Source organism: Heterocephalus glaber, unplaced genomic scaffold, assembly GCF_053883595.1.
Source record: "Heterocephalus glaber isolate CG9 unplaced genomic scaffold, H.glaber_assembly_v1.0 deba00000331, whole genome shotgun sequence".
Classification (NCBI taxonomy): Eukaryota; Metazoa; Chordata; class Mammalia; order Rodentia; family Bathyergidae; genus Heterocephalus; species Heterocephalus glaber.
In genome coordinates, this window is record NW_028258142.1 from 23,630,947 (window position 1) to 23,658,762 (window position 27,816).

General features: G+C 41.6%; 1 protein-coding gene across 8 annotated transcripts in view; it reads right to left on the minus strand.

The window, feature by feature from the left end:
- The window catches only part of Nedd4l (NEDD4 like E3 ubiquitin protein ligase), a 353,886-nt gene that overhangs the window by 207,350 nt on the left and 118,720 nt on the right, over positions 1–27,816 (minus strand). For 6 of the 8 annotated variants that reach the window (XM_004858402.4, XM_087189046.1, XM_004858400.4 and 3 more), the window contains exon 2: positions 27,008–27,081. In XM_004858402.4, coding sequence (XP_004858459.1) covers positions 27,008–27,081 — 74 coding nt within the window. Of the gene's footprint in view, positions 1–10,793; positions 10,895–27,007; positions 27,082–27,816 lie in introns of those variants that run through there. The other 2 variants (XM_087188991.1, XM_004858403.4) reach the window with 2 other exon arrangements.

The following is a 27,816-nucleotide window of genomic DNA, read 5'->3' on the forward strand; positions in this document are numbered from 1 at the left end:
CTCACTCACTGCAACAAAATTCTGGACATGCTTCGTTTTTTTAGCTTTCTATTACAAGGATTAAGCTACTGATCTATGCTAAACAACATTATTGCTTCTTCTATAGAAACCCAAACACACTGTAGAACACACACACAACACACAGTTCATTCATACAAATGACATTTAAATATTTCAAATATTACAATGATCAGTAGTCCATTCAAAAATCATCTGACATATGCTCTATTCAATACCTTCCACTTGAAAGTAGAAGGATTTATGTAATGAGGGTAAAAGCTCAACTATGAGTAGAAAGCATAGATTCCCACTAGATAACTTTATATTCTAAAACTAAAACTTTTCCAATTATTATAAAAGCAATTTATATTTAATAAGCTCCTCAGCCCTTTAGTTAAGATCAAGTGCAGCAATTCATAAATTCTTCACAGGAAAACTGTATATGTGCATATATATATGCATATATAAATGAAAAGAAAAAACCCTCATGAGCCCCTTTTGCTGAGGTAATACTGCTAATATATTCCTGAATACCCTTTCAGAGCTTCTTTTATATTACCATATTTACAAATAGGATCAAATTATACAAACTAATATGCAACTTACTTTCTTATTCTGTTATAAAATATTCACATATCATTATTTATCTGCAACATCTTTTAATGGCTTTATACTATTCTATTATAGAGGTATATCATAACTAAACTAATTTAGGTTTTTTCAACTTTTTTAGTGCTTTATCCTTACAGCTGATTCTTCAGCTAAGGATGGATGGATATTGGATATATAAGGATATGATACATTCTTCACTATTTTCTCAGGATGAGTTCCATTGAAGTGTGAGTGTTAGACAAGCACATTTTTCTTTGTACACGTTTATTAGCATTAAACAATATATTTATGGAGAAAATTTAGAAAATATAAAAATGAAAAACAGCCGTCACTCCTACCACCCAAATATAATGTAATATTGTTGTGTACTCTTTCCAAGCTTTTTGAATTATATTCCTTATCTGAAATCCTTTGGACCAGAAGTATTTTGGATTTCAGAATTTTTCAGACTTCGGAATATTTGCATATATAAAATGAGGTATCTTAGGGATGGAACCCAAATCTAAACATGAAATTCTTTTATGTTTCATGCACATCTTATGCACATAGCCTGATAATTTTACACAATTATTTTTAGTGCACCTGTGGGTTTTTTTGTTTTGTTTTGTTTTGGTACCAGAGATCGAACTCGGGTCCTTGTGCTTGTGAGGCAGGTGACAGAACCACTGAGCTAAATCCTCAGCCTAGTGCACCTGTGTTTTGACTGTAACCTGTCCCATGAGATCAAACGTGGAATTTTCCACCTGTGGCATCATGTCAGTACTGAAAAAGTTTCAGATTTTGAAATATCTCATATTTCCAAATTAGAAATGCTCTGGTGATACAGTTGCCCCTACCACTGCCTGTAGGTCTTGGTCTTATTGTCTTTAAAGTCACCCAGTTGCCATTAGTTACAACCTATGTGCTCATGTAAAGAAAGGAGCCAAGGGGGTGAGGATGTAGCTCAGTGGTGCCACACCTGCCTGGCAAATGCAAGGTCCTGAGCTCAATTCCTGGTATCAGAACAGAAAAAAAAGAAAGGAGCCAAACCACTGGCTAAAGAGGAAGCTACCCTAGGTGCCAAGGATATGGTCAAGACCCCAAATCAGCATCTGAATCATGTTTTATGTTACTGAACTTGAAAACTGCTAACTCCTTACACTAGAACCCATCAAGTGATCTTGCTCAGAACTTGGACAGCCAACTGGAGAGCCTATACCTCAAACTAGCCTAGCTGAGCAGGTTAAATATTCCCAGAGCAAATAAAGTCTTAAGACATACCTCTAGGATCCTTTCACTATGGGCTCACTGTTGGGAAAATATCTTCTTCCCCCACTATTATTTCATTATTGTAAAGGTTATTGCCTGTGGTTTTGGTTTTGGTCACAATGAGAGAAGAAACATCCCTAGAGCATTCCAGGGCTGTGGTGTGCAGGTGGGGAGCTAACCAGACAGTTCTGAACTTTAAAGACAAAAGGGCCTGTTGTCTTTCAAACCACAGCAGGCTTAGAGGAGAGAGAGAAAGGCAGGAAAAAATTGATGTGGGCTTTATAAAGTCTAAAAATAGGTACTTCAGGCAGAATGGTTTCTTTAGAGAACAATTTTACAGATTCCCAGGAGGTGTCAGCTGCTTACTACATAACAGAGGATAAAGGCTTTCCAGGTTGTCAGAGGATAGCAAAACCTAGCATGGGGTTCTTTTGCCTGGCCTGGTGCCCTGGACAGGTAAAAAAAAATGTCTTTTGTTCACAGTCCTGCTGCATGACAAAGGAGCCTGAGGAAGAAGGTCACGGCTCAGTTTCTGATTAAAGGGAGCAGTGCTGAACAGGGAGCTGAGAAATATCTCCAGGCTTCTGCCTTGCCATACAGATAGACTGGAGAAGTATCAGGCTTTGCAATCAATTTCATTGGAAAGACAATGAATGAACTTCCCCACTTGTGAGACTAATAAATACTGACTTCTTATGAAAAGAGACATAACTGTGCATTTGTTTAATTTCCACTTTTAATCACATGGTGTTGCAGGCAGCCAGGTAGGTAATAGCACCCTCCCCACTCATGTGGTGTCCTTAGGAAGGTCAAGAGGAGAGACTATGGGACCAGATTACAGCCCTTGAGAGGGCAGCAGGCTTAGGTTCATGTGCCCAGGGCCTGGCCACAATCAGGGCCCCAGTCTACTCCAGCCTGCCCTTGAAATGTCAGGTCCTTAGAGTAATGAGCAGCCTAATTCTGTTTCCCCAGCTGTAAAACTGGGCTCACTCAGTGGCTCCTGGTCTGGCTACCAGATCAATCACTGGTTCCAGAGTGACATCTTGCAGCAATGTATTTCTGAAGCTCCCCTCTGGTTCTAATGTAGAGTCAGGCTTGAGAGCCACTGGTCCTAGAGGCTCCTTGGCAGTCAAGTTCCATGTGCACATTTGAACTTTTCTCTCTACCATGAATGTGCTCTTAGAGCTGCCACCAAATGGAGAGATCCTGGCTTAGAGGAAAAGCAGCACAGAGCAGAGGGATGTGGGAGAGAAGAAGGAATGCTAGTGTCTCAACACACAATTCAGTTGTTTTTTTAAAATGGACAGTTCTATTGTTTCTAATCTTTTGTGGTTGCATCAACCAGGCAATGCATACCCTTGTTTACCTTTCACTTTGCACACATGCACGTGTATCTGTTGGACAAACTGACAGATGAGGGAGAGCTGAGTCTAAGAGGGTAGGCATTTGTCATTTTGATAATCTTTCCAAATTGCTGGAGGCTGTACCCACTTATAAACACCTTCCAACAATAGTTCAAGGGTAGGTGTTTCTTCCCCATGTCAACAGAGAGTGCCATTAAATTTTTAATTAACATTTTGATATTTCCTTGGAATTTTAATTATTATTCTTTCTTATCATCAGTGAGGATATCTTGTTATGTTTAATTCCCACTGGTATTCCCTTTTCTCTAAACTGTCTATTCTCATTCTTGGATGATCATTTTTCAATTAGGCTATTGGTCTTTTTATTGATTTGTAGTTCATTATATAGTAAGGAAAGTAGCTCTTCTGTGACATAAGCTGGTTGGATTTTCCCAGTTTATCTTTTTTTTTTTAAAGAAAATTTTTGGTTTTGAGTTTTATTTTTGTTGCAAAGCCTTTTTCTTAAGGTATATTCATCAGTCTAGTCACTCATACCTTCTCTCATTTAGTCTCGCTGGGATAAAACCACTTTAATCCTCTCTCTTAAAAACTTAAGTCTAGTGGGCATTGTTAGTTTCAAAACGTTTGATGTGGAAAATCTATTGGCCCTTTTTGTTAGGCAGGGAGTTATACATTACCAGGCCAGAAGGACAAAAGAGGGGAGATCCAAAATAGGATGTGTTGCCAGTTAAGTAAAGACACAAACACTTTAGTGTATAATACACTTATAATCTTTTGCTAGGTTTCAGACCTAAAGCAATCCCACAGAGCACAGCGGTATTTCAGGGTTTCACTATGCACAGTCCTTATACTGGCCACCTGGGCATCTAGCTCTAGAACAAGGCATACAGCATTCCTGGCTGCCACAGTCTACAGCCCAATGGTATCAGGAAAGGAAATGTTCTTTAAAGACCCTCCTGGCTTGGGCTGGGATCTGGTTTAATTAAAAACTTATCTTTTATAAGTTTCTTATACGATTAATGCCCCTGAGGAAATACTGACGATCTGAAAGAATAGAAGACATTTTACAATTTGAAAGTAATTTCTAAGTAAAATGTCAGTAAATATCATAATTACCCTAGTTCTCTAAACCTCAAGAGTAACTTTTGCATACATAAAAAGTATCCAAACTTGTACTTTGATACAGATGCCTTTGTAGCATTGCCCACCTTCTCGCCTGAAGGCATAACGCTACAATAAATTCTGCCTATACTTGGGCTTAGCCACTTGTATGTCTTGATTGAACTCCTTCATCAAGGGCACAAAGAATGGAGGACCTCACTGCGTCAGGACCCAGCTTCCCGGTGATACTCTGGAAATCAGGTTCCAGCAACTTGGCTAACTCCAGGCTCCGTATCAGAAGCTGAATAGGAAGTAAACTGTGTTCAGGCCACGGTCTGGTGTGGTTTAATGCCCACAGTCTCATCATGATTAAATTAAGGCCCCTTTCTCATCCTTCAAACATTTGCAGAACCGTGTGCTGGCTGCTCAGCTGCACACTTTCACTGCACTAGGACTGTAACAGGCCAACACTCCCAGTGCCAACTAACCTGTAAATGGGTGGGGACCCACACTCCCTCCCTTGCATCGGTAGGTTCCTGTTGTGGGAGAAGGGTAAGCAGGGCTTGGAGAACATGACCTTTTAGTATTCCAAACCCAAGACCTCATGCACAAACCCTTCTGGAGTACACTGTATACTTTTTCAAACACTGACTCAGGCCTTCTGAGAAACTTCTATAAGTCACCACAGTGAGGAACCAGGCCTCAGGGATGAGGCAGCCACACCTCCAATGGCTTAGCTCCACATTCAAACCTGAGCAGGCTGTAGGGAAAAAACCAAAACCAGGGAGAAGGGGAGAAGGGAAGAGTATCCCACAGCCTTCCTCCCACAAGATATGAGCCCATAGTGCAATGGTTCCTGACAGAGTGGTGCAGCAAGGCTAGGCATCTCCAACAGGCACCCTCCTCCAAATCCTTACCAACATGCTAAATCCTTAAGGCTGCAAAACACAAGTCTACTTCCTTTAGGTAATTATTTCTTCTTTTATATCTAACCTTTTCCTGTTAACACTTTTGACACAAAAAGTTAAAATAAAGTAGGATGGAAAGAGAATAAAGGGTAAGTAAAAATGATTTGAAATTAATCATATTTCTACCTGAAAACTTTAGGCTAAAAAAAAATCTTTTGCTAACTTATGGTGAACCAAGCACAATATTGGTCAATTGATTCTGATGAAGCAGTCAAGTACAAGAGACAGCTAGCTGTGGGGAAGAGGCCCAGGAGTACAGTACATGGCTTTAATTAGGTAAGACGCACAGGTAGAACTCTCTCTCTAAGATTAAGTGCAGGTGAGAAGCTGTGGCTAAGCCAAGGTGGCAATGTTTTTTCTACCCAGCCAGGCAGCCTGCTGAACTGCAAACTGTGAACTCCCAGATTAAAATAGAAAAATGCAATAAGTACCAACATAAGTGTCACACCTTGAGCAAGCATTTGCGCTGAGGATGGCCAACTTGGTGCAGGCAACTCCACTCAGAGCATTATTTCTGTGGAAAGATGTGTTCCCAATGGCGATCCACTTGCCAGGAGGATGAGATTCAGGGTGAAGGGAGTGGGGAGAGTCTTTCAAGATGGCGCCCCCTGCAGTTGGCCAAAGATTTAAAAGATGACAGGAATGCTCTGAGATACAGGGATGTTGTCTAGGGTGCTATTCCTGTCCATTGTTTTGCACAGTGTACAGACTACTGTAAGAATTCACATAATATCTTTTTAAAAATCAAGCCAAAATCCAGCAGACAGCAAATATTAAGGCCACTGTGCTCACTTCTTCCAACCAAATGAACTCTGATGACATTCTGAAGTCAAGACCTGGTTGCTCAGGATCTCAGGAATGACGTGCCCTTCAACACAGTGGTTTCTTGAACATTCTCGAACATTATGCAGCCACAGAAAAGGCTAAGGCAGACGAGTGGACATGTGCTATGACCTAAAAATATTCCACGATAAATTCTGAATTAAAAACAACAAGTTCAGTTGGGCATGCTGGTGAGTGCCTGTAAGTCTACACTGTGGGTGGCTGTGGCAGAAAGATTCCAAGTTTGAATGCCATCTGGGCAACTCAGCAGCTCAGCTAGACCCTATTTCAAAAAATGTTTTAAAAAATTAAAAAGGACCTGGGGATGAAGTGTGAAGGTCTTCAGTTCAATACTCACTATCCCAAAACAAACAAAAAAAGTTAATAAAATTCCGTAGTGTGATCACTACCCCCCACAAATATACACCAAAAAGGCTATGCTTATCTTCATCCATTTTATGCTGCTGTAAAATAACACCCAAGTCTGGATGACTTATAAAAGACAGAAGCTTATTTTTCATAGTTCTGGAGGGTAGACATCCAAGATCAGGGCAGCAACATTCGGTGTCTCCTAAAGGTGGCACCCTTCAATGGAGAGGAACATTGCGGCTTCAGATGGCAGAAGGGAGACAGGCTAGAGAGGAGAACTCCATCAGTCTACCTTTTACAGTGGCCCCAGGTCCCATTCAAGAGTGAAGAGCCCTGGTGGCCTAATCACCTGTTAAAAGTTCTCACCTCTTAACACTATCACACCTTCAGCACTTCAATTTCCAAGGGGATACATTCAAATCGCAGCAGTGTTCAAAAGGTCCAGCTAAGTGGGCTTGCAGAAGAGGGCTGAGAGGATGTTTCTTTCCTGCCTCACCCATGTCTACTGAGGTTTTCACAACCGCATGCATCACTTATATAAACAGGTGAATTTCAAAGTTAAAAAAAAAATCCCCCGTCTGCCATTCTCATTATCATACTGAAAAAAGATTTACAACATGCTGCCCACTGGCACTGCTGGTCTCTTCTGGGGGACAGAGGAACAGACTAGATCCCTCTTCCTTCAATGGATTCTCCAACTGTTTTCTTTAGTATGGACATTCTTACCTTGTCGATCCAACGTTAGGCCCTATTTACAGCATTTAAAACCTCAAAGGACAACACCATTACTGGCCACCCATTCACCATTATTAGGAACACTCTCTAGACCTATGATTCTGCTAACAAAGCCTCAGATGAACCGCAAATGCTCAGGAGGATAAAATCACCACGAGGAAGGCAAAGGGCAGAGAAAAGAAGGCCAGAGAGAACTCCAAGCCGATGAAGTCACTCCTGCAATGGCGACCTTCTACCCTTCCAGCCTCCCCACTGCCACTCTGCACTCCTGCTCCTACCTCATGTGCTCTGGTCCTCAGGCACAAGGAACATCATTTCACTTAAATAGGATTTTTCTTCTCTGCTGAGATAGATTCAGGATTTTCACTTACCTGTTCGCTTTGGAGACTTGGCTTTTTTCAGGGGACGGTATCCAAAGAAAGAACTTATATTTATATAGTGTCTTAGGATCCTCATGGGCTATCATATGAAAACATTATCTCAGGAAAACAAACTGCCTTCTGATTGGGAAAAAAAGTAAGTATTAAAAATGTACCAATGCCCAGGTCACAGGAGAAAGCTGTAAGAACTGTCCTACCAGCCCTGAGAATAAATCTTAACGTTACAGAGGGGGAAGGGAGCCTTTTTTCTAACATCTAAAATTGACACTTTTTTCCCTAAGACACCCTACTTATTTCTCTCCCACTCAAAGTAGGGCTGGCTTTCCTCTTAGTTTGTCAGTATTTGCAGGCAGTAAAGGGTGGTCCAGGAAGGGAAGGCCATTATTCCAAAATGAGGAGATAAATTACCCTCACCATTTTCCTATGGGTGTTTCAAGAACCCCTACTTAGTTTTAAATTCTTTGCTGCACTACATATGCACTTTGGCAATCTGGCCAAGATTTCGTCCACCAAGAGTTTCAAATGGACTCCCTCCCCCCGCCCTCTCCCGTGCCTTCAACAGAATTTTATCAAAACACATACAAAAGGAAAAGATAAAAACTCAAACATACCAAGAAGAAAATGAGCCAAACTTGCAACTGAAAATATAAATTAAGCCAATCATGGTGGTACATTTCTGTAATCCCAGCTACTTGGAAGGCTGAGACAGGAGGATTACAAGTTTGAAGCCAACCTAAGCAACTTAATGAGACCCTGTCTCATTTAAATAAAATGTAAAAAGGGCTGGGGATGTAGCTCAGTGGTAGAACATTTGTCTGGAACCCCAGTACTACAAAAATAAAATAAAAAATAAATGAAAATAAAAAACTGCCGCTGCTGAGAATCAATATTTACAATGTGGAATGTAATGCTATTTGCACACATCATTGCAAAGTTAGCTACAGGAGAGAGGTTAAAAAAAATTTAAAGACCTTTCTACCCTAAGCTTTTTTTTTTTCCTGTCACAAACTGCTAAGTTAATGTATAACTGAAAACTCCTACAATTTCAGAGAGAACCATATGTAAAGAGATTTTTTTATTCCAAAGCCAAACCTAAATATTTCTGAAATGATACATGTCTATTCCCTGTAATTAGAATCCATATAGCCAACTATTTATGATTGTATTATTTTTCTATATTAGTTTAGAAATTCCTTCCTTAAAGAAACCTGAGTGTTAAAGTCCTGATCTATAAGAATTTCAAAATTAAAAATGAATTCTAGTGCATTTTGTTTATGAGACAGTACAGTATAGCATTCCTCATTTGAAGAACTTAATTTCTTTCCACTATCAGTTAAGTATTCCTTTTTTAGTGAGCAGCATCCTATTTTGATGACTCTACAAATTTAGAACCTTATATGGCAGGGAAAGAAAGAAAAATGAAAAAATGGTGCTTAATACTATGTATTATCTACTCTAGAACCAATTAGGTAAAAAGTAGAAAGTGCTTAATATAAAACAATTCTTTCTTCTATGTATCACTACTTGAAAATTATTTAAACACCTGTCAAAACAAACAAGATTTGGGTCAATAATGGTCTTTTAAAAAAATTCCAATGTATTAGTATTAGATTTGTAGACACTGCTAAAGTCTAAAATGAAAACGCACCTGGTGATGTAGCCACCAGAGGGAGCTGTGACTCCCAGTACCCTGGAGCAAAGGCCAGGGGACAGAACCACGTCAGGGGGCAGAGGCTTCACAATTCCCACCTCTAATGAACTCTGCATGGGCAGAAGGGTTAAAGGTGGGGCTTTCCTTAAAAAGAAATGTATCTTTGCTAAATTTAAAGTAGAGAGGAGTGAGAGTGCAATTTGCACGTGTGAAGAAATTTTATATTATTAAAATTTATAATGCCTATTTTGAAGATGATGAGGGTCTTAAAGATACCTAGAGAATATAAAAGGCACGAAAAATTAATGAAATGGGAAAGTAAAATAATATGAACCTGTATAAATCACTTAGCCCAGGGACAGAGATGATCAGAGCCACACGTCTGGGTAAAGGAGCACCAGTGTGCCAAACACGTGCGCAGTGTGGAGTGCGTAACAGCAGTCACTGACTCGGGGGCCCTGCGCCAACACAGGTCCACAGAAGCTGCAGAGGACACGGTTCCCACTTGTACAGAGAGGGAAAGTGTTAACACCTGCTACAGCTCCATCAGAGAGCTGCCTGGGGTGACACCTAGGGAACGTGGGCACAGGGACCCACAATACAAACCCAAGTTAGGGCAAAAACAAGCCAGCTATGCAGAGGGAGAAGCTAATGGCTGCGGGCCCAGCAAGGCACAGACGAGGAACAGGACAACCTCAGAAGACTCACAAGACTGAGTATGGCTGCTCAGAAAAATTCAAGGCAAGGGGCAAGGGACACTCCAGGGCTTCACAGAGGGTTTCTGTGTCTGCATTTATCAATGCCATAGGCAATCACAGCAGGATCTTCCAGAGGCAGAACATGGCCAATATTTATATCTGAGAAAGACAAGTCCATACATACGTGGAGGGACAAAAATCACAGGGAAGATGTGGGCCCTGCTGGAGGAATCCTTTACATGGACACCAAGAACCGGGCCCGGAACCGTAAGAGATGAGAGGCCCATGGGCAACAACACCCAGGTCCCCAGCATGGACAGGTCAAAGAGTTTGACATTCCAGGCCAGAAACTCCAAGGACAAATAATCCAAATTACATGGCCCCACTTGTTCAAATCTCATTTCTACAATAAGATGGTTGAATAAGAGAAAATGAAGTGATAGTGTTGAGAGCCGGCAAACCATTCTAGAGAAAAGGAATGTACAAACTATTGTTGTCTGGACTTGCCAGACACCATTCAAAATCACAAGTGGAAGTCACAGTTCTCAATGAACTTCAAAGTCAGCACAAAAGAGGGAAAGTTCTGATATAATATGCAACCAATACTACTTTTTTCTGACTGAGAACAGAAAACTGGGATAGCCTTGTAAGATTCACCTTTTTCCAACTCAGTCACTCTCAAAACTTGAAACAGGATGTTACTTTCAAACGCATCTCTACTTTCCTACCATGAATGCCTAATTTCAAGCACCTAAAAACCAATCATCAGTTCTTCAATATAGGAAGCACAATAATGTACCTGCAACAACACAGATCAGAAATGCAAGCAATCCTTGAAGTCTTACCATTCACTCTTCTGTACGCCACAGCAATGTTTGCCCACAGTCATTAAGTCAAGGCATAGTTTATATCACATGTTGATATACAGTAGGAATGTCGGTTCCTTTAATAATTTACTGAGGAGTTACACATTGTAGGTTCCTTATTAAACATTATTTGTACTAGGGTCATAAGTCTTAGAAATATTCAGGAGGGAAAACAAGCAATATTTTAATTCCAATACATCCATTTAGCTATGTAACTGCATTGTTTGTATGCATATAAATTCAACTATATATTATTCATGTAATTTATGCAGAAAGCAGTGAGAATAGTTATTTCCTCTGATACCAAAACATTTTACAGTTGCATTCATTTATAGACCTTGAAATTCATTGTATGCAAAAGCTTTATAAGTTATATATATATATATATTTTTTTGGTACCAGGGATAGAACTCGGGTACGTGGGCTTGCGAGGCAGGCAGTGGAACCACTGAGCTAAATCCCCAGCCCCATAAGTTATATTTTAAGCTTGCTGCCCTTGCAAAGAAAAAACAAAACAGCTACACAATATCTAGGAATCCCATTCTCCCACCCCAAAAAGTCACTACTAGCAGAATCACTATGTTATTGAACAACCAGCAACTCTATGAAAGGTTAATTTGGAAATCATGACCAAATACTACAGACTCTCCTAGTTCTAAATATATCTGTTATAGAAAAATCAATGATGCAGGGGCTGGCAAACCATCCTCCATGGGCCACTGGCACAAAGCCATGCCCACTGGTTTTGTTAGAAAACCTCTCTGACCTTCTCCTGCCCTTCTGTCTCTCATCCCTCATCCTCCCACAAGGCCAAAAAAATGAGAATTCTTCTTTCCCACGATGGATCATAAAAACCATAGCCTCTTCATCCCCAAGTCAGCCATAAAACCTAAAATCACTGTTCTAACCTTTCCCTGCACCTTTCTGTATAACAACAGGCCATAAAGAAATTGAGATCTTCATCTCAGATGGGTCCTGCCCCATATCCAGATATGCTACACTGGAAGGCCAAGAAGAATCTGTACAGACAGCCTTGCTGGGTTCCCCCCTCCTATTTCCATTAGCTCAGACCCTTTTTGTCCAATCACATTCTACATGGTCGTCCATGCTTCAATGAATCTGAGGATCAAAATGGATAGTTCACCCTGGGTCTCTGGTCTTCAATTTGAAGGTTCCTGTGTCACATAAAAATGTCAATAAATCACTATACTTTTTCTCCTGTTCATCTGTCTATTGTTGGTTTATCACAGAAGAAGCAACTCCAGGTATCAGAAGGAAGTGTGAACTTCCCTATCGTTTATATATTGTTCAAGTGTGCTTTTAGGTTAAGTCAGAGATCAAGGTTCCTGCAAGGCCTCCAACATCTGTCTGGCTCTTTATACAAAAAAGTTCACTGGCCTTTGATTTACATAACTATACAACACATAAGATTTACCATGCAAGAACCTGCCATTTTCCTTAACTTATAAATAGTCTTTAAAGAATCTTATGAAGTCCATGACAACGTTTCTTAGAAGATTCAGTAATGCAACATATAAGATGTATATCTGAGAAATATGTCTTGGAGTTCCCATGGTATGTCCCATAGCAGATTCTGGATTGTGCCTTATTCCTAAAAGCAAGGAGCATTTGCACCTTTAATGTTAGGAACGGAGGGTGCACTTAGTGAAACCCTTTTTTTTTACGAGTGCCCCAGGCAATACAGATGGGTGGAGGCCAGGGTGGGGCCACCCACAGACAGACAAACACATCCCTTCCAGACTCCAGTGCTGGGGAAGCCAGGGGCACCCTCAGCAGTCCAGTGGCAGAGCCTCTCTTGCCTGCGTTTCTCTTCTGCCTGTGTTCCCAAAGGCTTGGTTGTTAGTTCAATGGTTGTAAAATACTTTCTTCCCTGTCTTACACTTTCAGAAATCCTTTCACTTCTGACTCATTTCAACTTGGCAAGACTCTCCTTTCCTTATACTTCGGCAGCTTCTTATGCTCTTTCCTACCATCAGAAAGAGGGAACAGCAAAGAAGGCGACACAAATGCAAGGCGTTAAAATAGAAAGTAAGGGCAGAGACACAGGGAGGCAATGGGGACAGACGCAAAGGCCTGACACTAAAGAAGGAAAAGTAGCAGAAGAGGGAGGGAGAAGCAGGCAACTGGGGGACAGGCAAAGAATGGGCTCCAAGTGCTCACGACACAGTGTCAGGTGGAGGATTCAGTGGCATTACCCCCAAAACTGTGCTCAGATTCTGCTCTCCTCATTGCCCTTTGTGATCAAGGGACAACACCACCCCTCAAAGTTCTTCACGCTTTGTAATTTTTCAATTCTCTCAGGCTCCACTCTGACCAGGCTGGCAAAGTTTGCCAAGCACTTACTAGGTGTCAGGCATCCTTCTCAGTGACATAGCAGAACTGCATGCTAAGAAACAAGAAAGGAGAGATTCCTAGATTTTCCTTCTGTTCTTTGTCAATCCATTAGATGAGAAAAAGGCTCCTTTGTGATTCCTAGAGACTCATGCATCAGGAGGCAAGGCAAATCCCTTCTAACCCAACATTGAAGAAGACTGCTTTCACCCCTCAAGAAAAAACAATTTAAATGGAAATCTTTTTAAACAGATCAGATATTCTCTCCTTCTCTGCATTCTCAATTAGTGCATACTAGATACAGCACAGTCTTTTCCTGGTGATTCAAGATTGTCAAAAAGATCCATTTTTATGGCACTGTCTAGACTGCAGCGAGCCTTGGGGTCTAACACAGACTGCAGACATGCTGCCTTCTGCAGTTACCCACTTGCCACCTCTAATGTGTCCCTCTGGGAAACCTGGTGAGCTAATGATGTGCAAGCTATCATAGGCATAGTTTCAAAGGATGTTGACTACATTCATATATTTAAAGACCAGAAAGTAAACACAAAACATAAGCAGTTATGTGGCTGTTTTGGAATTAGAAGAGGCTTTAATTTAACTCTGAAGGGAAAAAGTTAATATCCTTTAATGTCATTTTGGTTTCTTAAGGTGGGCAGGAAAACAATTAGAATAGCCAACCTAGGAGTTAGGTTTTCTGGGGCTCTCATATGAGTAACTGTACAGGCTATCTGCTGCAGGGATTTTAAGATTAACACTTTTTGGCCCAGAGGCCACTAGTGTTGGTTGATGTTGTGATCCTCAGCAACGTCCTAGACAAGGCTGCTCACACGGGCCTCCAGAGAGAGACAGTGACACACAAAAAGTATGCAGATCACAAACACGGTCTCTGCACAGTGCAAGGTGCTCTGCGACAAGGAAGGACCAGAAGTCTTTACCAGAAGTAAAGACTGTGTACAGGGCACAAAACCAAATGCAGGCTCGTCTCTTACAGGGCCTCCTGATTCCAGGGGAAGCCAGCTGCGTATGGTACAACAGGAGGTGTGGGGTCCTTGGTGGCCAAAAGTGCTCCATTCCTCTGACGGAAAATTCAGCACATCCCTCCAACCATGCACCCTCCCACAGATGACACTGCAGCGGGCCCAGATCACAAAATTTCCCGGAAACCAGGAATCTGAATTTTTAACATACGATCTCCCAAATGTTAGCTCAGGTTTTTCTTTTTTTTGGTCTTACTGCTTCACTGCCCAAATAAACACATCCATGGAGTCTGTCTAGTCCACAGGGTCCAACAATCTATACTAGCGGTAGTGGTGGTGAACCTATGGCACGTGTGCTGCAGCGGGCTGTTTGTTATCACTGAAAGCTCTCACAGGTTGACCATCACTGCACACAGTCTATACACAGCCTGATCACTGCTGCCCTAAAAGTGTTTACAGTTGAGCAAGGGGACTTCGAAACACAGTCTCAACGTTTCACCTCTAGTCAATGAAGCAGATTTACTTTGTGCAGTGTACTTTTAAAGGGCCAGAAGGGGAAAAAAAGAAAAGTAAAAACAAAACCAGAAATTCCAATGTTTTGTGGAGAAAAAGTAAATTAATATTTAAACTTTACATGTATACAATGCCAACACATTGCCTCACAAATTACTTGCTGGTCATCTGGGGGGAAAATCTAATTTGATATCAGAGGGATCAGATGGCCCCCATATTAACCCAAGGATCAGTCTTGGCACCACTGATAATGGCATAACTAGACACCATGTCCCTCAGGATGCATACAATATCATCCATTCCTGCACCCAATGTTAAACTGAATTTGAGCCAGCCTTTGAATTTGACTTCTAACATGCAGGAAATATGGGGGAAAGAGCACAGTAACTCAGTAATTGATAATACCACCCCGAAATGATGAAATATGGGAAGTAAGTTAAACTACCTTCTAGTCATTTGAAAGGGAGAAGACAAGAACTACTGTAGATTAATGAGTTTTAACAGACCTACCATTGAAAAGCAATACCTGATTTGCAGTTGAATTTCAACAGCCCAGCTACAAAAGGCAGCTTATAAGGGCTGGGGATTTAGCTCAGTGGTTCTGCCGCCTGCCTCCCAAGCACAAGATCCCAAGTTTGATCCCCAGTACCAAAAACGAACAACAACAAAAAAGCAGCTTAGGGACACAGTTCAGGGAATTAAAATAATGGACAAGTAATAAGTGACCATTAGACAGTTATTTTTAATTTTATGAAAACATTACTGTGGTTATATAGAAAAAAGTTCTTATTTTTTTGAGATGTAGGCTGAAGTATTTCAGAACTAAATGTCATAATGTCTATAATTCACTTTTAAACACCTAGGGGAAAAACTGATGAGGCAAACACCACGAATGACAACAGCTTAAATCCAGACAAAGGGATGGAGATGAGCTGGTGACCACATGACATAGGACCCATTACTCTGAATCACTAAGAGACAGAGGGTTTTTTGCCATCCCCCCCCCTCCCCGCCCACCCCACCCCATGCCTTGGAACTTGTGTGTGTTTTAAATTTTGAATCATCAGCTGCCAAAACAAAAAGTTATAGCAACCCCCAGAGATATAACTTAATGCTGTGGGCTTACCATACAAAATGACTTGTTAAATGAGTGTCTTGCAACCTCCTATACAAAGCATAAAATTCTAGAGCAAGTCTGTGTTAGCTATCTTTGCTCAGTTTTGAGGAGCAGCTTTATAGTCTCAAATACACGCTCTGTAACCTTGAATCTGTAACACTGATTGTAACTGAGGAGAAAAAGTGGACTAAATTAGACTAAAACTTGCATCAAAATAACCTTATACCTACGACAAAAGGCTCAACGTCTTGCAATGTAAGCTTAACTGAAAAAGAACACAGTCTGAAGCCTGGAAAGATATCCTAAGTTGAAAAGAAAAATTTTCAGATTTTATTTAGTAAAGTGTATCTATTCTAAATCTGGTAGTTGATGCAAAAAGTTTAGTTAGCTATGATCAAATACAATGGCCAGCTCTTTCAATTTGCTAACTAGAAAATATCAAATCACCCATCTCAATTTTAGAGAGACCCATGTGGTCATGTGGTCCAATGATATATCCAATACCTGAACTTGTACTCTCTGAGAGGAACATCAGCCTATTATTCAACGGAGCAGGACATTAGAAGTCACATAAATTTGGACTTAATTGGTCCCTAAATTCACAATTGCCTCATCTGACCTTGGGCTGATGACAACCTCCCAGTTTCCTCACCTATCAAATGGAAGCAATTACTCTGTCTTCATCAAGTTCAGGCAGAATGTGATAACATCACATTGGGTACAGGTGCACACTGCCAGCCAACCTGCAAGTGCTTAGTACCAGTCTGTATATAAATGATTTCTGTTAGGCACCTAGGCTCTGGCAGGTCCCACCTTGGTAACTTAATGGTGGTATAGATGTTACAACCTACTGAATCTTTCTTCCTCAGTTTCCTTATTTGCAAAATAGGAAGAACATAGTGCCTACTGCATGGAGCTATTAGGGAACCAAATATGCTCTTATAATAAAATTCAAACCATACTTGGGTCTTTCTTTGGGTACCAAGCACTCACTTCCAGAGCCACAACTTATAGAAGGCATGGATAAAGCTAAGAACCATACTACACACAACCAGTCTTGAAGATGACACAAAAATGACATCAAGAAATCCAAATCACAAAGATATAAATGTCTTAAAGGGGCAAACCCTACATGTCCGAGAACACATTTTTTGCCAAGAGGCACAAGGGCCTGAAAAAGACACAGGCCAATGATGACAAAGCCAGTGAGTGCACATGCCAAGGATATAAAGGGCCTTGTTAAGCTAGGGGAGGTTAAGCCCAAGATCACAAAGATGTCAGCCACAAGCTCAACTGACTTGTCCACCTCAACCACACCAAGCTTAGGAACTGTCCTCAACCCCATATTGCCAAGGGTCTTAGGCTCTGCTGCACCAAAATCCAGTGCGGCTCACCTCCAGCTTCATTTTTTACTCTAGCTCGGGCTCCCCAAAGAGTCCAGGTCTTCATGAAGCCCAGGCTCCAAGTAAAGCCTTCTGGCTGCAACACAAGTACAAAAGGAATAGTCATCGGTGCCCTGCCATCTGCATGAGACTAGTGTCTTCCTGTGCTGTCTGTACAAATAAAGTGGGGTGGGGGTTGTGCCTGGTACATGGTAGGTGCTCAATAAACATGAGCTATTATGAATTGCTACCTCCATCCTTACACCCCACTTCAGGTAAACTACAACTTATCTACCCCTAACTATACACATCACTGTGGCCAGACACCAGGAACTGTCCCTGCCCCACCAAAAAGTATCTATAAGGCATCCCAGCCAAGTAAGGTACCCAGCTGATCCTCACCTGTGAAGGCTGATGAGGTTTCTGACACTGCTGTAGCCTCTCCTTCCTGTAACTGCCTTGGTTCCTTGAGCCTTGTGCATGACCCACTGCCTCTACTTCTTTTGTATGGGAGGGTGGCCGAGGTGGCCTGCAGCACCTGTGTGCTCCCTCATCCACTACTCACATCCTTGGCTCTGTTCTGACCTTTAATGCCTAGGAGCTGATGCAGAGCCCTGACCTTCTATTCCCCACTGAGCTCAACCTCATGCACCAAGAAGTTTCTAGGATCTACCATAATAACAGAGTGTACTCCTTCTGTGGGGCGAGGTAGTAGCTTTGCATAAACACCAGCATCAAACAGAAACTGTTCCTGCATGCGTCCCTCAATAGCCTAAGATTCTTTTCTCTGGTGCCAGACTTGAGCTTGCTTCCCTTAACCTCTCTCTCACCTTTCTTTCGAGTCCCGGGTTGGCCTCTTCTGCTGGTCTACACAGCGCCTCTGTGAGAATTAAAGAAAGCAACTCTCCCGGATGCCTAGGAGAGAGGGGTGATGAGCCCAGGGCACATCCAGGAGAAGGAGTAAAGCCAGTCCCTCTTTCAGGCTAGCAGCCCTGAACCAAGACACACATGCTCATACAGCATGCTGCTTTAACAGCCACTGCCACATGCAAAACCCCTGGGCCTAGAAAGAGTAATAAGGCAGGGCTGCAGCCTCTGAGCCTTCCAGCTCTACCAAGATGCGAAGCTGGAGGAAGGAGGAGACTCACACAAACACTATAGCTCAGGGGACAGCAGCTGTTCTGGTTTCTTGGGGAACAGGACCTTAGCAGGTTTGTTGCCACTGGAACTGGCCCTAGAGAGATGAGTGAGAACTTGCCTGAAAAAATGCAAGTATGCTGGGTATGGTGGTGCACACTTGTAACCCCAGCACTCTACCAGGCTGAGACTGAGGCATAGGGTCAGAAGTCTGAGCCCAGCTTGGGCAATTTAGTGATTTAGTGAGATCCTGTCTCAAAATTTAAAATAATTTAAAGATCTGGAGAAGTCGCTTAGTGCAAAGGCCCTGGACTCAATCTCCAGGAAAAGAAAGAAGAGAGGGAGAGAGGGAGGGAGGGAATCAATTGAGAGAAGTGGCAGTAAATTCATGGCAAATTTAAACAGTGAGCTTTCTTTTTTGTTTGTTTTTGTTTTTGGTACCAGAGATCGAACTCCGGTCCTTGCGCTTGCCAGGCAGGCGGCGGAACCACCACTGAGCTAAATCCCCAGCCCTAAATAGTGAGCTTTCTAAGAAGGAGTAAGAAAAGGAGGGAAGAAGAACTTAGACTAGGGCCCAATTCATGCATTCTTTCAGCAAATACAGTATTTCTGCTAGTTTTATGTGCTAGACTAGTACGTGGAAGGTAAAAAAAATAAGCACTGTAAAATATTATCGTAGTCATCGTAAGCTAGCAGTTTAGTTCAGGAGAAAGAAACACTTCTTTTTTTTTTTTAAATTAAATTCTTTTATTGGTACATTGTAGGTATACAACACAATTACATTTCGCATTGGGAATTGTACCTTTACATAATGCATCTTGGTTCTTATTTTTTCCCCATTCCTAGCCCTCCCTTCACACCCTCCACCCTTCCCTATTTACAAAGACTTTATTTCCATTTTTTCCATTTCTCAGCATTTTTCCTTTCCCTTCTTTCCTTTCCCCTGCCCCTCCCACTACCCCTGCCCCTTTGGACCTTTTCTTCCTATTCTACATTATCGATTATTCATTCTAATCATTGGTACATTTTAGGTATACAATATAATGACATTCATCATTGGAAATTTGCACCTTTACATAGTCTCTCTTGGTTCTTATTTTTCACCCTTGCCCAGCCCTCCCTTCAACCCCTCCAGTCCTCCCTATTTACAAAGATTTTATTCCTATTTTTCCATTTTCTCATATTAATCCCATTCCCTTCTATCCTTTCCCCTAGCCCTCCCACTTCCTTCCCCTTTGCCCCTTATCTTCCTATTTCACATGACCTATTATACATTTAGTCCTTATTTACACTTTCAGTTTCTCACACCAGAGAAACTATTCGGTATTTATTCATGTGTGTCCTATTTATCTCACTTAAGAGTATCACCTCAATGTGCATCCACTTAGCTATAAATGTCTCTAATTTCTCATTTTTTATGGCTGAGTAGTACTCCATTTTATAAAAAAAACACATTTTCTTTATCCAGTTTCCAGTTGATGGGCAACTGGGCTGTTTCCCAAGTTTTAGCTATTACAAACTGTGCTGCTATGAACATGGGTGCACATCTATCACTGTGGTATGATTCCTTTAATTCTTTGGGGAAGAGCCCCAGCAGTGGAATAGCAGGATCAAATGGGACTTCCAGTCCTAGTTCTTTGAGGTATCTCCATACTGATTTCCACAGTGCTTGCACCAGTCTATACTCCCACCAGCAGTGGAGCAGGGTTCCTCTTGCCCCACACCCCCGCCAGCATTTCTTATTGGTTGATTTCATGATACAGCCATTCTTTCTGGAGTGAAGTGGAATCTCAGCGTTGTTTTCATTTGCATCTCTCGAATGACCAGTGATGTTGAACATTTTTTCATGTATTTATTTGCTATTTCTACTTCTTTGTCTGAGAAATGTCTGTTCATTTCAGATGCCCATTTTTCGATTGGGTCTTTAAATTTGGGAGGTCTGATCTTTTTTAAGTTCTTTATAGATTCGAGATAGTAGACCTTTGTCTGAGTAAGAGCAGGTGAAGAATTTTTCCCACACTGTGCGTTGTCTCTTCACACTGCTGGTGGTTTCTCTTGCTGTCCAGAAGTCTTTTAATAAGAAGAGATCCCACTTGTTGATTGTTTGTGCTAGTTCATGGGCAACTGAGGTTTTGTTCATAAAATCTTTTCCTACACTGATGTTGTCAAGGGTTCTACCTAACCTCTGTTCCAACTGGTTCAGAGTTTCTATTTTAATATTTAGATCTTTAATCCATTTCGATTTTAGTTGAGTGCATGGTGAGAGATACAGGTCTAGTTTTAATCTTTGGCAAGTTGAAGCCCAATTTTTCCAGCACCATTTATTAAAGAGGCTATCTTTTCTCCAGTGAGGGTGTTTGGCTCCTTTATCGAAGATGAGATGGCTGAGTGTGTTTGGCGTTGTTTCTGCATCTTCTAATCTGTTCCACTGGTCCTCAGGTCTATTTCTTTGCCAGTACCATGCTGTTTTTATCACAGTAGCTTTGTAGTATAGTTGCAGGTTGGGGATTGTGATACTCCCTGCCATGTCTCTGTTACCTAGAATTCCTTTTACTATTCTGGGTCTCTTCTTGTTCCAAATGAATTTTTGGATTGTTTTCTCAAGGTCCATGAAGTATGCTGCTGGGATCTCAATTGGAATTGCATTAAATCTATATAGCAGTTTTGGAAGTATGGCCATTTTCACTATGTTAATCCTTCCTACCCAGGAGCAGGGGATGTCTGTCCATTTTCTGATATCATCTTCAATCTCTCTTTTCAGAGTGCCATAGTTTCCAGAGAAGAGGTCTTTGATTTCTTTCGTTAGGATGATTCCTAGGTATTTCAGGTTTTTGGATGCTACTGTGAAAGGAATTATTGGCCCTATTTCTCTCTCAGTGAGTCTGTCATTGGTGTAGAGGAAAGCTATTGATTTTTGTGTGTGGACCTTGGAACCAGCTACTTGCCTGAATTTGGTTATTAAGTCTAGTAGACTTTTGGAGGAGTTCTTGGGGTCTTCTATATAGAGTATCATGTCATCTGCAAATAATGATAATTTGACTTCTTCATTAGCTATCTTTATTCCTTTTATTTCTTTCTCTTGTCTAATTGCCGTGGCTAATGTTTCCAGAACTATATTGAACAAGAGTGGTGACAGTGGACATCCTTGTCTTGTTCCTGATTTTAGTGTGAAGGATTTCAGTTTTTGACCATTGAGTATGATATTGGCTGTTGGTTTTTCATAGATGGCTTCTATCAGTTTGAAGTAGAGACCATCTATTCCAGTTTTTCGTAGTTTTATGATAAATGCATGTTGGATTCTGTCAAATGCTTTTTCTGCATCTATGGAGATAATCATATGGTTTTTGTCCTTGGCTCTATTGATACAGCGTATTACATTGATTGATTCTCATATATTGAACCATCTCTGCATCCCTGGGATGAATCCCACTTGATCAGAGTGTATGATCTTCTTGATGATCTGCATTCTGTTTGCCATTATCTTATTAAGGATTTTTGCATCTATGTTCCTTAGTGAGATTGGCCTATAGTTCTCTTTTTCAGTTGGGTCTCTCTCTGCTTTGAGGATCAAGGTGATGCTTGCTTCCAGGAATGAATTTGGGAGTATTGCTTCCCTTTCAATTTCACTGAAGAGTTTAAACAGTAGTGGCAGCAGTTCCTCTCTAAATGTCTTGTAGAATTCAGCAGTGAAGCCATCAGGGCCCGGGCTTTTCTTAGTTGTTAAGTTTTTAATTACATTTTCAATTTCATTGGTTGATATTGGGTTGTTCAGAATTTTTAGGTCTTCTTCATTCAACTTTGGTAATTCATATGTATCTAGGAATATGCCCATTTCTTCTGTGTTGTCCATCTTATTGGCATATAGGTTCTGGAAGTAGGTACTGATGATCTTCTGTATTTCTGCTGGGTCTGTTGTCATTTCACCCTTTTCATTCCTAATTGCATGGATTTGGGCCTTTTCTTTCCTTTTTTCTGACAAAGTTGGCTAAAGGTTTGTCAATTTTGTTGATTCTTTCGAAGAACCAACTCTTGGCTTCATTATTTTTTTGTATTGTTCTCTTAGTCTCCATTGCATTGATTTCTCCTCTGATCTTTATAATTTCCTCCCTTGTATGAGCTTTGGGGTTGTCCTGCTCTTCTTTTTCTAGAAGCTTGAGGTTCAGCATGAGGTTGTTTAATTGGGCTCGTTCTGTTTTCCTAATATGCATATTCACTGCTATGAATTTCCCTCATAAGACTGCTTTGTGTCCCATAGATTCCAATATGTTGTATTCTCATTGTCATTTCATTGAAGGAACTGTCTGATTTCTTCTTTAATTTCCTGTGACCCATTGGTTATTCAGAAGTGTGTTGTTCAATTTCCATGTGTTTATGAAATTTTTTGAGTTGAAAGAAACACTTCTAATTATATAACAAGCGAAGTCCACTGACAGATCTGTGCCCTGAGGTGCCTCGGAATTCTGGGCACAGCAATGGCAGAAAGTGACTCTGTGAGGCTGCCTGAGTGATGAAGGAGATGGCAATCACCTAGCTGAGTCCTGAAGGCTGAGCCATCAAAGGCACAGCCCAAACCAGAGTGAGGTCAGGGTTGGGGAGCAATCTCAGGCACAGGACTGCAAGAGCAAAGGCTCAGAGGGAAGACGGGTGGGCTGTGGGGTCTAAAGACGCTTGTTTGGAGCAGAGCTCTACTTCCCTTTTCATGTTGTACTGGCATTTTACACATGGTCTGCTGTTCAGGGGGTTAGATTTACTTTTGCTTAGCATTATTGTTGTTTTTTAAAATCACTTGACATTTTTTTTGATGGTATAGGTAATAAAGAAGGGAAGCTCTGACCTAGGGTGAGTGGGGTCTCAGTTACACCTTGCATCCTGACATCCCATCCCATGTAGCGCTTCTACACTTCTGTACACAAAAGTGCCCACAACTAGGTGACAGGCTGTAGAGACTGTACAACAACACTTCTTGGGCCTCCATGGCAGGAAGGGAACTCCTCTCTCTGGACTGGAGTGCTCCTCACCCTGCTGACTGTGCTGGTGTTCAGGTGGAGCCACAACTCAGCTCTCCAGTCTGCTCTGAACAGAGGTTCCTTTAATAAAACCAACTGAACTGGAGGGGAGAGGGAAAACAATCTTCTACCCCAAGCACTGAACTGGGGCTGAGAGAAGCAAAAACGAGAAAGCCTTTCAGGCAATGGTCTCTCAAGGAAGGATTGGCCAACTCCCTGCAACTAGTTCTCAGACCAGGCCTCAGACAGCCTCCATCTTCATGCTGGAAGGGCAAGGAGGGACAAACTCTCTACAGTCTCAAAGGCATTTCTACCCATCACACATTACACCCCCACTCACCATAACTCTGGCCTACCACTCTGCCTCACCTTGGCCCAAGGGACCAGACCTCCCTGGCAGACAAAGGAGATGGAGCTCCAGAAACCACAGGTCCCTGACTCTAACACATCTCTGCCTATGTGATTTTCATCACATCCATGACTCTGACAGCGCCGCTCACAAACCTACCCTACTTCCTCTATCTGCTGCCCTTCTATAGCAGGGTTTCCTCACCAGCCTTGTTTTCCTTAAGGGAGGCAGGCAAGGTGGAGGGGACACCCAGGAGAGAGCCCAAGGGTGAACAGACCCTGGCCAGCTCAGAGCTCTGAAGGACAAAAGAGACAGCAGGGAACACATGCTACAAAACTTCCTATGCCTGAAACCACATTCTTAAACTAAACCTCAGAACTGCCATCAATTAGATGGGCTCTTCCCCAACTCCAGAACCCAAGCACAAGGAAACCATCACCCTTGCTCTGAACAGACAAACTATGACATAAGTGGTTTTGAAGGATTTCACCAAAGTAATGTAGAGAAAGAAGGCAGGTCATCAGGCAACAAGTGCTACCCCCAGGTGAGATGCCAACAGGGCACCAACCTGTACTGTCACCTGGCCCTTCAGACTTTGCTGGCCTCACCAGCATACAGGTACTTAAAGAACTACACCACTTCCAAGACAGTGGTGCCCGAGAGAGGCAGAGAGAGAAGGAGGAAGGTAGGAGGGAAAATGTGGCTTTTCATTAATTAATTTAAGAGAATGAAGGATGGAACAGGGACTCAGAGGTTCTGGCTCATTTTCTGGCACTTTGCCATTAGACGACAATACTATTTGTCTCTCTAATGAACATCATGGAGAATAGTTCCTCCTTTTCTTGTTCCTAAGAAATGCCTTTGCCTGTTTTCATATAAATAATAAAATATCAAGACTGAATTTGCTTGGCTTTTCTAAGATTTGGAATCTAATTCACTACAATTTCAGCCTCAAATCATCTTAGGCTGAGAAATATAATATGAATCAATGTCATTTTTTTAGCTGGGGATTTAGCCCAGTGGTTCCGGCGCCTGCCTCACAAGCACAAGGTCCCGAGTTCGATCTTAACAAAAAAAAAAAAAAAGTTAATACAACTTCATTTTTTAACAAAGGGATTTGGACAAAAGAAAAACCTAATCAACTTTCAAAACAGCATCAGAATTTCTAAAACCAACTTCTTTTTAAAATGATAAGAGTTCAGAAAGAGGAATTTCTGCCCTAAGAGCACGGCCAACTTGTCATCATGCAGATGTGTAAATATTTAAAAAGCAACATTTTTGTTCTAGTTCTTGGATCTCTGTCCATTGGGAATGGGAGAAAGGCCCAAAAATGTAAGCGTCTGTCTGCCATGAACTTCCAATATAGTAACAGAGACAAGTGAAACAAATACTAGATAGCCACCAGATCATGCATCTGTGACAACCAAAGGGAGACTGTGCCCACTATGGCAGCTAAAGGGGTTAAGAAAAAAATACAGGTGAGCAAAAATTTTCTTGAAAGGCTTCACAGAAAAGGCAAGATATAAGGGACTCTTTGCTAGGTATGGAATCTGAGGACTCCAGGAAATGGTGTTTCATTTTAGGGGAGTGAGGAGCATGGACTCATGGAACCAACTGAAGCTGTTGCAGGGGTGGGGGTGGATTTTCTTGCCTGTGCCCCAGTGCTGTTCACCTCTGCTCAAGTGATAAAGGATCTCCACGTGGATTTGCGTCCCCTTCTGACAGTATGAGCAGTACAGGCTGCGGTCAGTGACCTGAAACAACACTGAGATAGGAGGTTCCAGGTGACATGACTGAGCAATAGCTCTCTATGAGTCATTTGAGACACTCATAGGCACAGGAATTTTTAAAAAGATTGCATCCACTGTTGCATCAGTTTTATCTTTTAATAATTTCTCTAGGTTTCATTCCAGTAACTTACCAGTTTTTTTTAAAGGACAACACTAAATGGTGTATGATGTGTGCTAGTTCTGGAAACAGAGGTGTAATTACCACTAGCAGCAGAGGAAGATAGCCGAATGGAAAGAGGCCTCATCATAAAGGGTCTTCTGAACCATGTGCAGGCCCTCTAACCAGGGAGTCCCCAAGGGCCATAACACAGGGAACTCACAAGAGGAAATCTGATAAGAGGAATCCTCAGGGATCACCTTCTTTCATCATAAAGACTCATGGAGACCCAGACAGGCTTGCTAAAAAGTGCCAAGAGCCCCGGGCAGGGGATAAGGAGGCCATTTTGGCTGCCGTTCCACACTACTAGCCTGTGTAACCTGGTTGTGTAGGTGGGTCCTCCTGAAGTTGAGTTCTGTCAACAATAAGGCAAAGCTGGGTTAGACCATCTCACATCTCTCCTAGGTCCAAGTTCAAAAGATCTCTCATCTCCAAAGTCTGGTTTGTGTCCTACTTCTAAGGGGCTCTACCGTCATCCAGCCACCAGCCAAAAACTTCATGCCGTACATCACAGAGAGCTAAAGGGTGGATTGAAGACTATGAGTATCATGTGTACCATGAAAGCAAAACAGCTTCAACACCTAGAAAGCTTAGGCTGTTTCCCAGCTGGTTCTTCTGTAACCAACACAGTAATCACCAAATTCACCCAAATCATCAATCTCTTAACTCAGATTATACAGGTCCACAATAGCCAATCTCCTGGGAACAAATGACACATTTATACTTCCCCAAGTTAGGAATATGTATTTTTATCCATTGCTCAAGTGTCCACAGGAGACTTATTCCAAGACCCACAGATGCTCAGTTCCCTACACAAATAGCACAGTCATTGGTGTGCACCAGAACTATTCTATACATATCCTCCCATACACTTAAACTCATCTCTAAATTACTTACAGTACCTAACACAATGTAAATACCATGTAAACACTTTTGCTTAGGGAATAATGGCAAGAAAAAAACATCTGTACATGTTCATTATAGATGCAGTATTTTTTACTCAAGTGTTTTTGACATGATGTGGCTGAATATACAGGTGGAGAACCATGGATACTGAGGGCCAGCTGTATTAAAATGAGCACAGCCATATTCCCAAACTGGTTTTCTATTGAGGGGTTGACAAACCCACACACCACAATCTACTTTCCCACATAATCAGCCCATGTGAAGGCCAAGCCTGCTAACTACCATTGTGATGCACTGTTACATCCTCTGCAAATGTGGGCCCAAGCCCAACAGGTCAATATCAGGAACTAAATAAATTTCTGCAGGTGGTCTCGCTGACTTTCCTTAAGAAGCCTCCCAGATGGTTGTGGTGCGTGCCTAAATTTGAAAAGTGCTAGCCAAGCTGTCCAGGGGCAGGAAGGCACACGCACATGAACACACACACACACCCTAAAGCAGACATACCTGGCTCCAAAGATGTCCTTTTTGGCAAGATCAATTCCAGAAACAACTTTCACTCTGAGAATACGGGATTCTCCCTGTTGGAGAGGGAAAAAAAGAAGGTTAGAAACTGACGTTAATGAATTGCTCTCTCACAACCAACATTAAAGTCCATGATTTCTACTCAGTCACACTTAGTCATACAGAATAGATCAATTCAAACACAGGCAATTCTTCCTATAGTGTAGTTTAAAAAGCAACACTGCAGCTCTAAATTGCCAAGACTCTGGAAACTGTAGTAACCAGAATAATCAGGCCCAAGTGTAATTTCAAACTAGGTCATCAGAATCAATTGTTCCTGACATTTGAAGAAGTATTTCCTAGTAATATCAAGACACAACCGCACGCATGAAACCACCCACTAGACGTCTCCAAGAACAACCAGGTGCCATGAATATAATAAATAATTCCTCCTTTGAAGCTAATACATTCGTAAGGTCCAGAGATAGAAAATAATAAAGGTTTCATGTGTTAAGGTATTTCCTCAAAATCACAGTGCTTTTCAAAATGCTGCCATCAGTGAGCAAAAATAATTTTTCAGTTCCAATAAAAAGCAACATCCTGCATGATAACCATCCAAACCATCTCAGAAGTTAGTCAATTATTCATTCATTCCAATATCTCCTATGCACTGGGTATGGAATCTGGCCTCAAAATATAAACATGAATATGCCTGTGGTTCTAATGGAAGCGATAAGCAGACCAACAGTATAAGACCCTATGATGGAACCACTCAAAAGAGCATGGGGTGGCCAAGCATTTAAGAGTGGTGG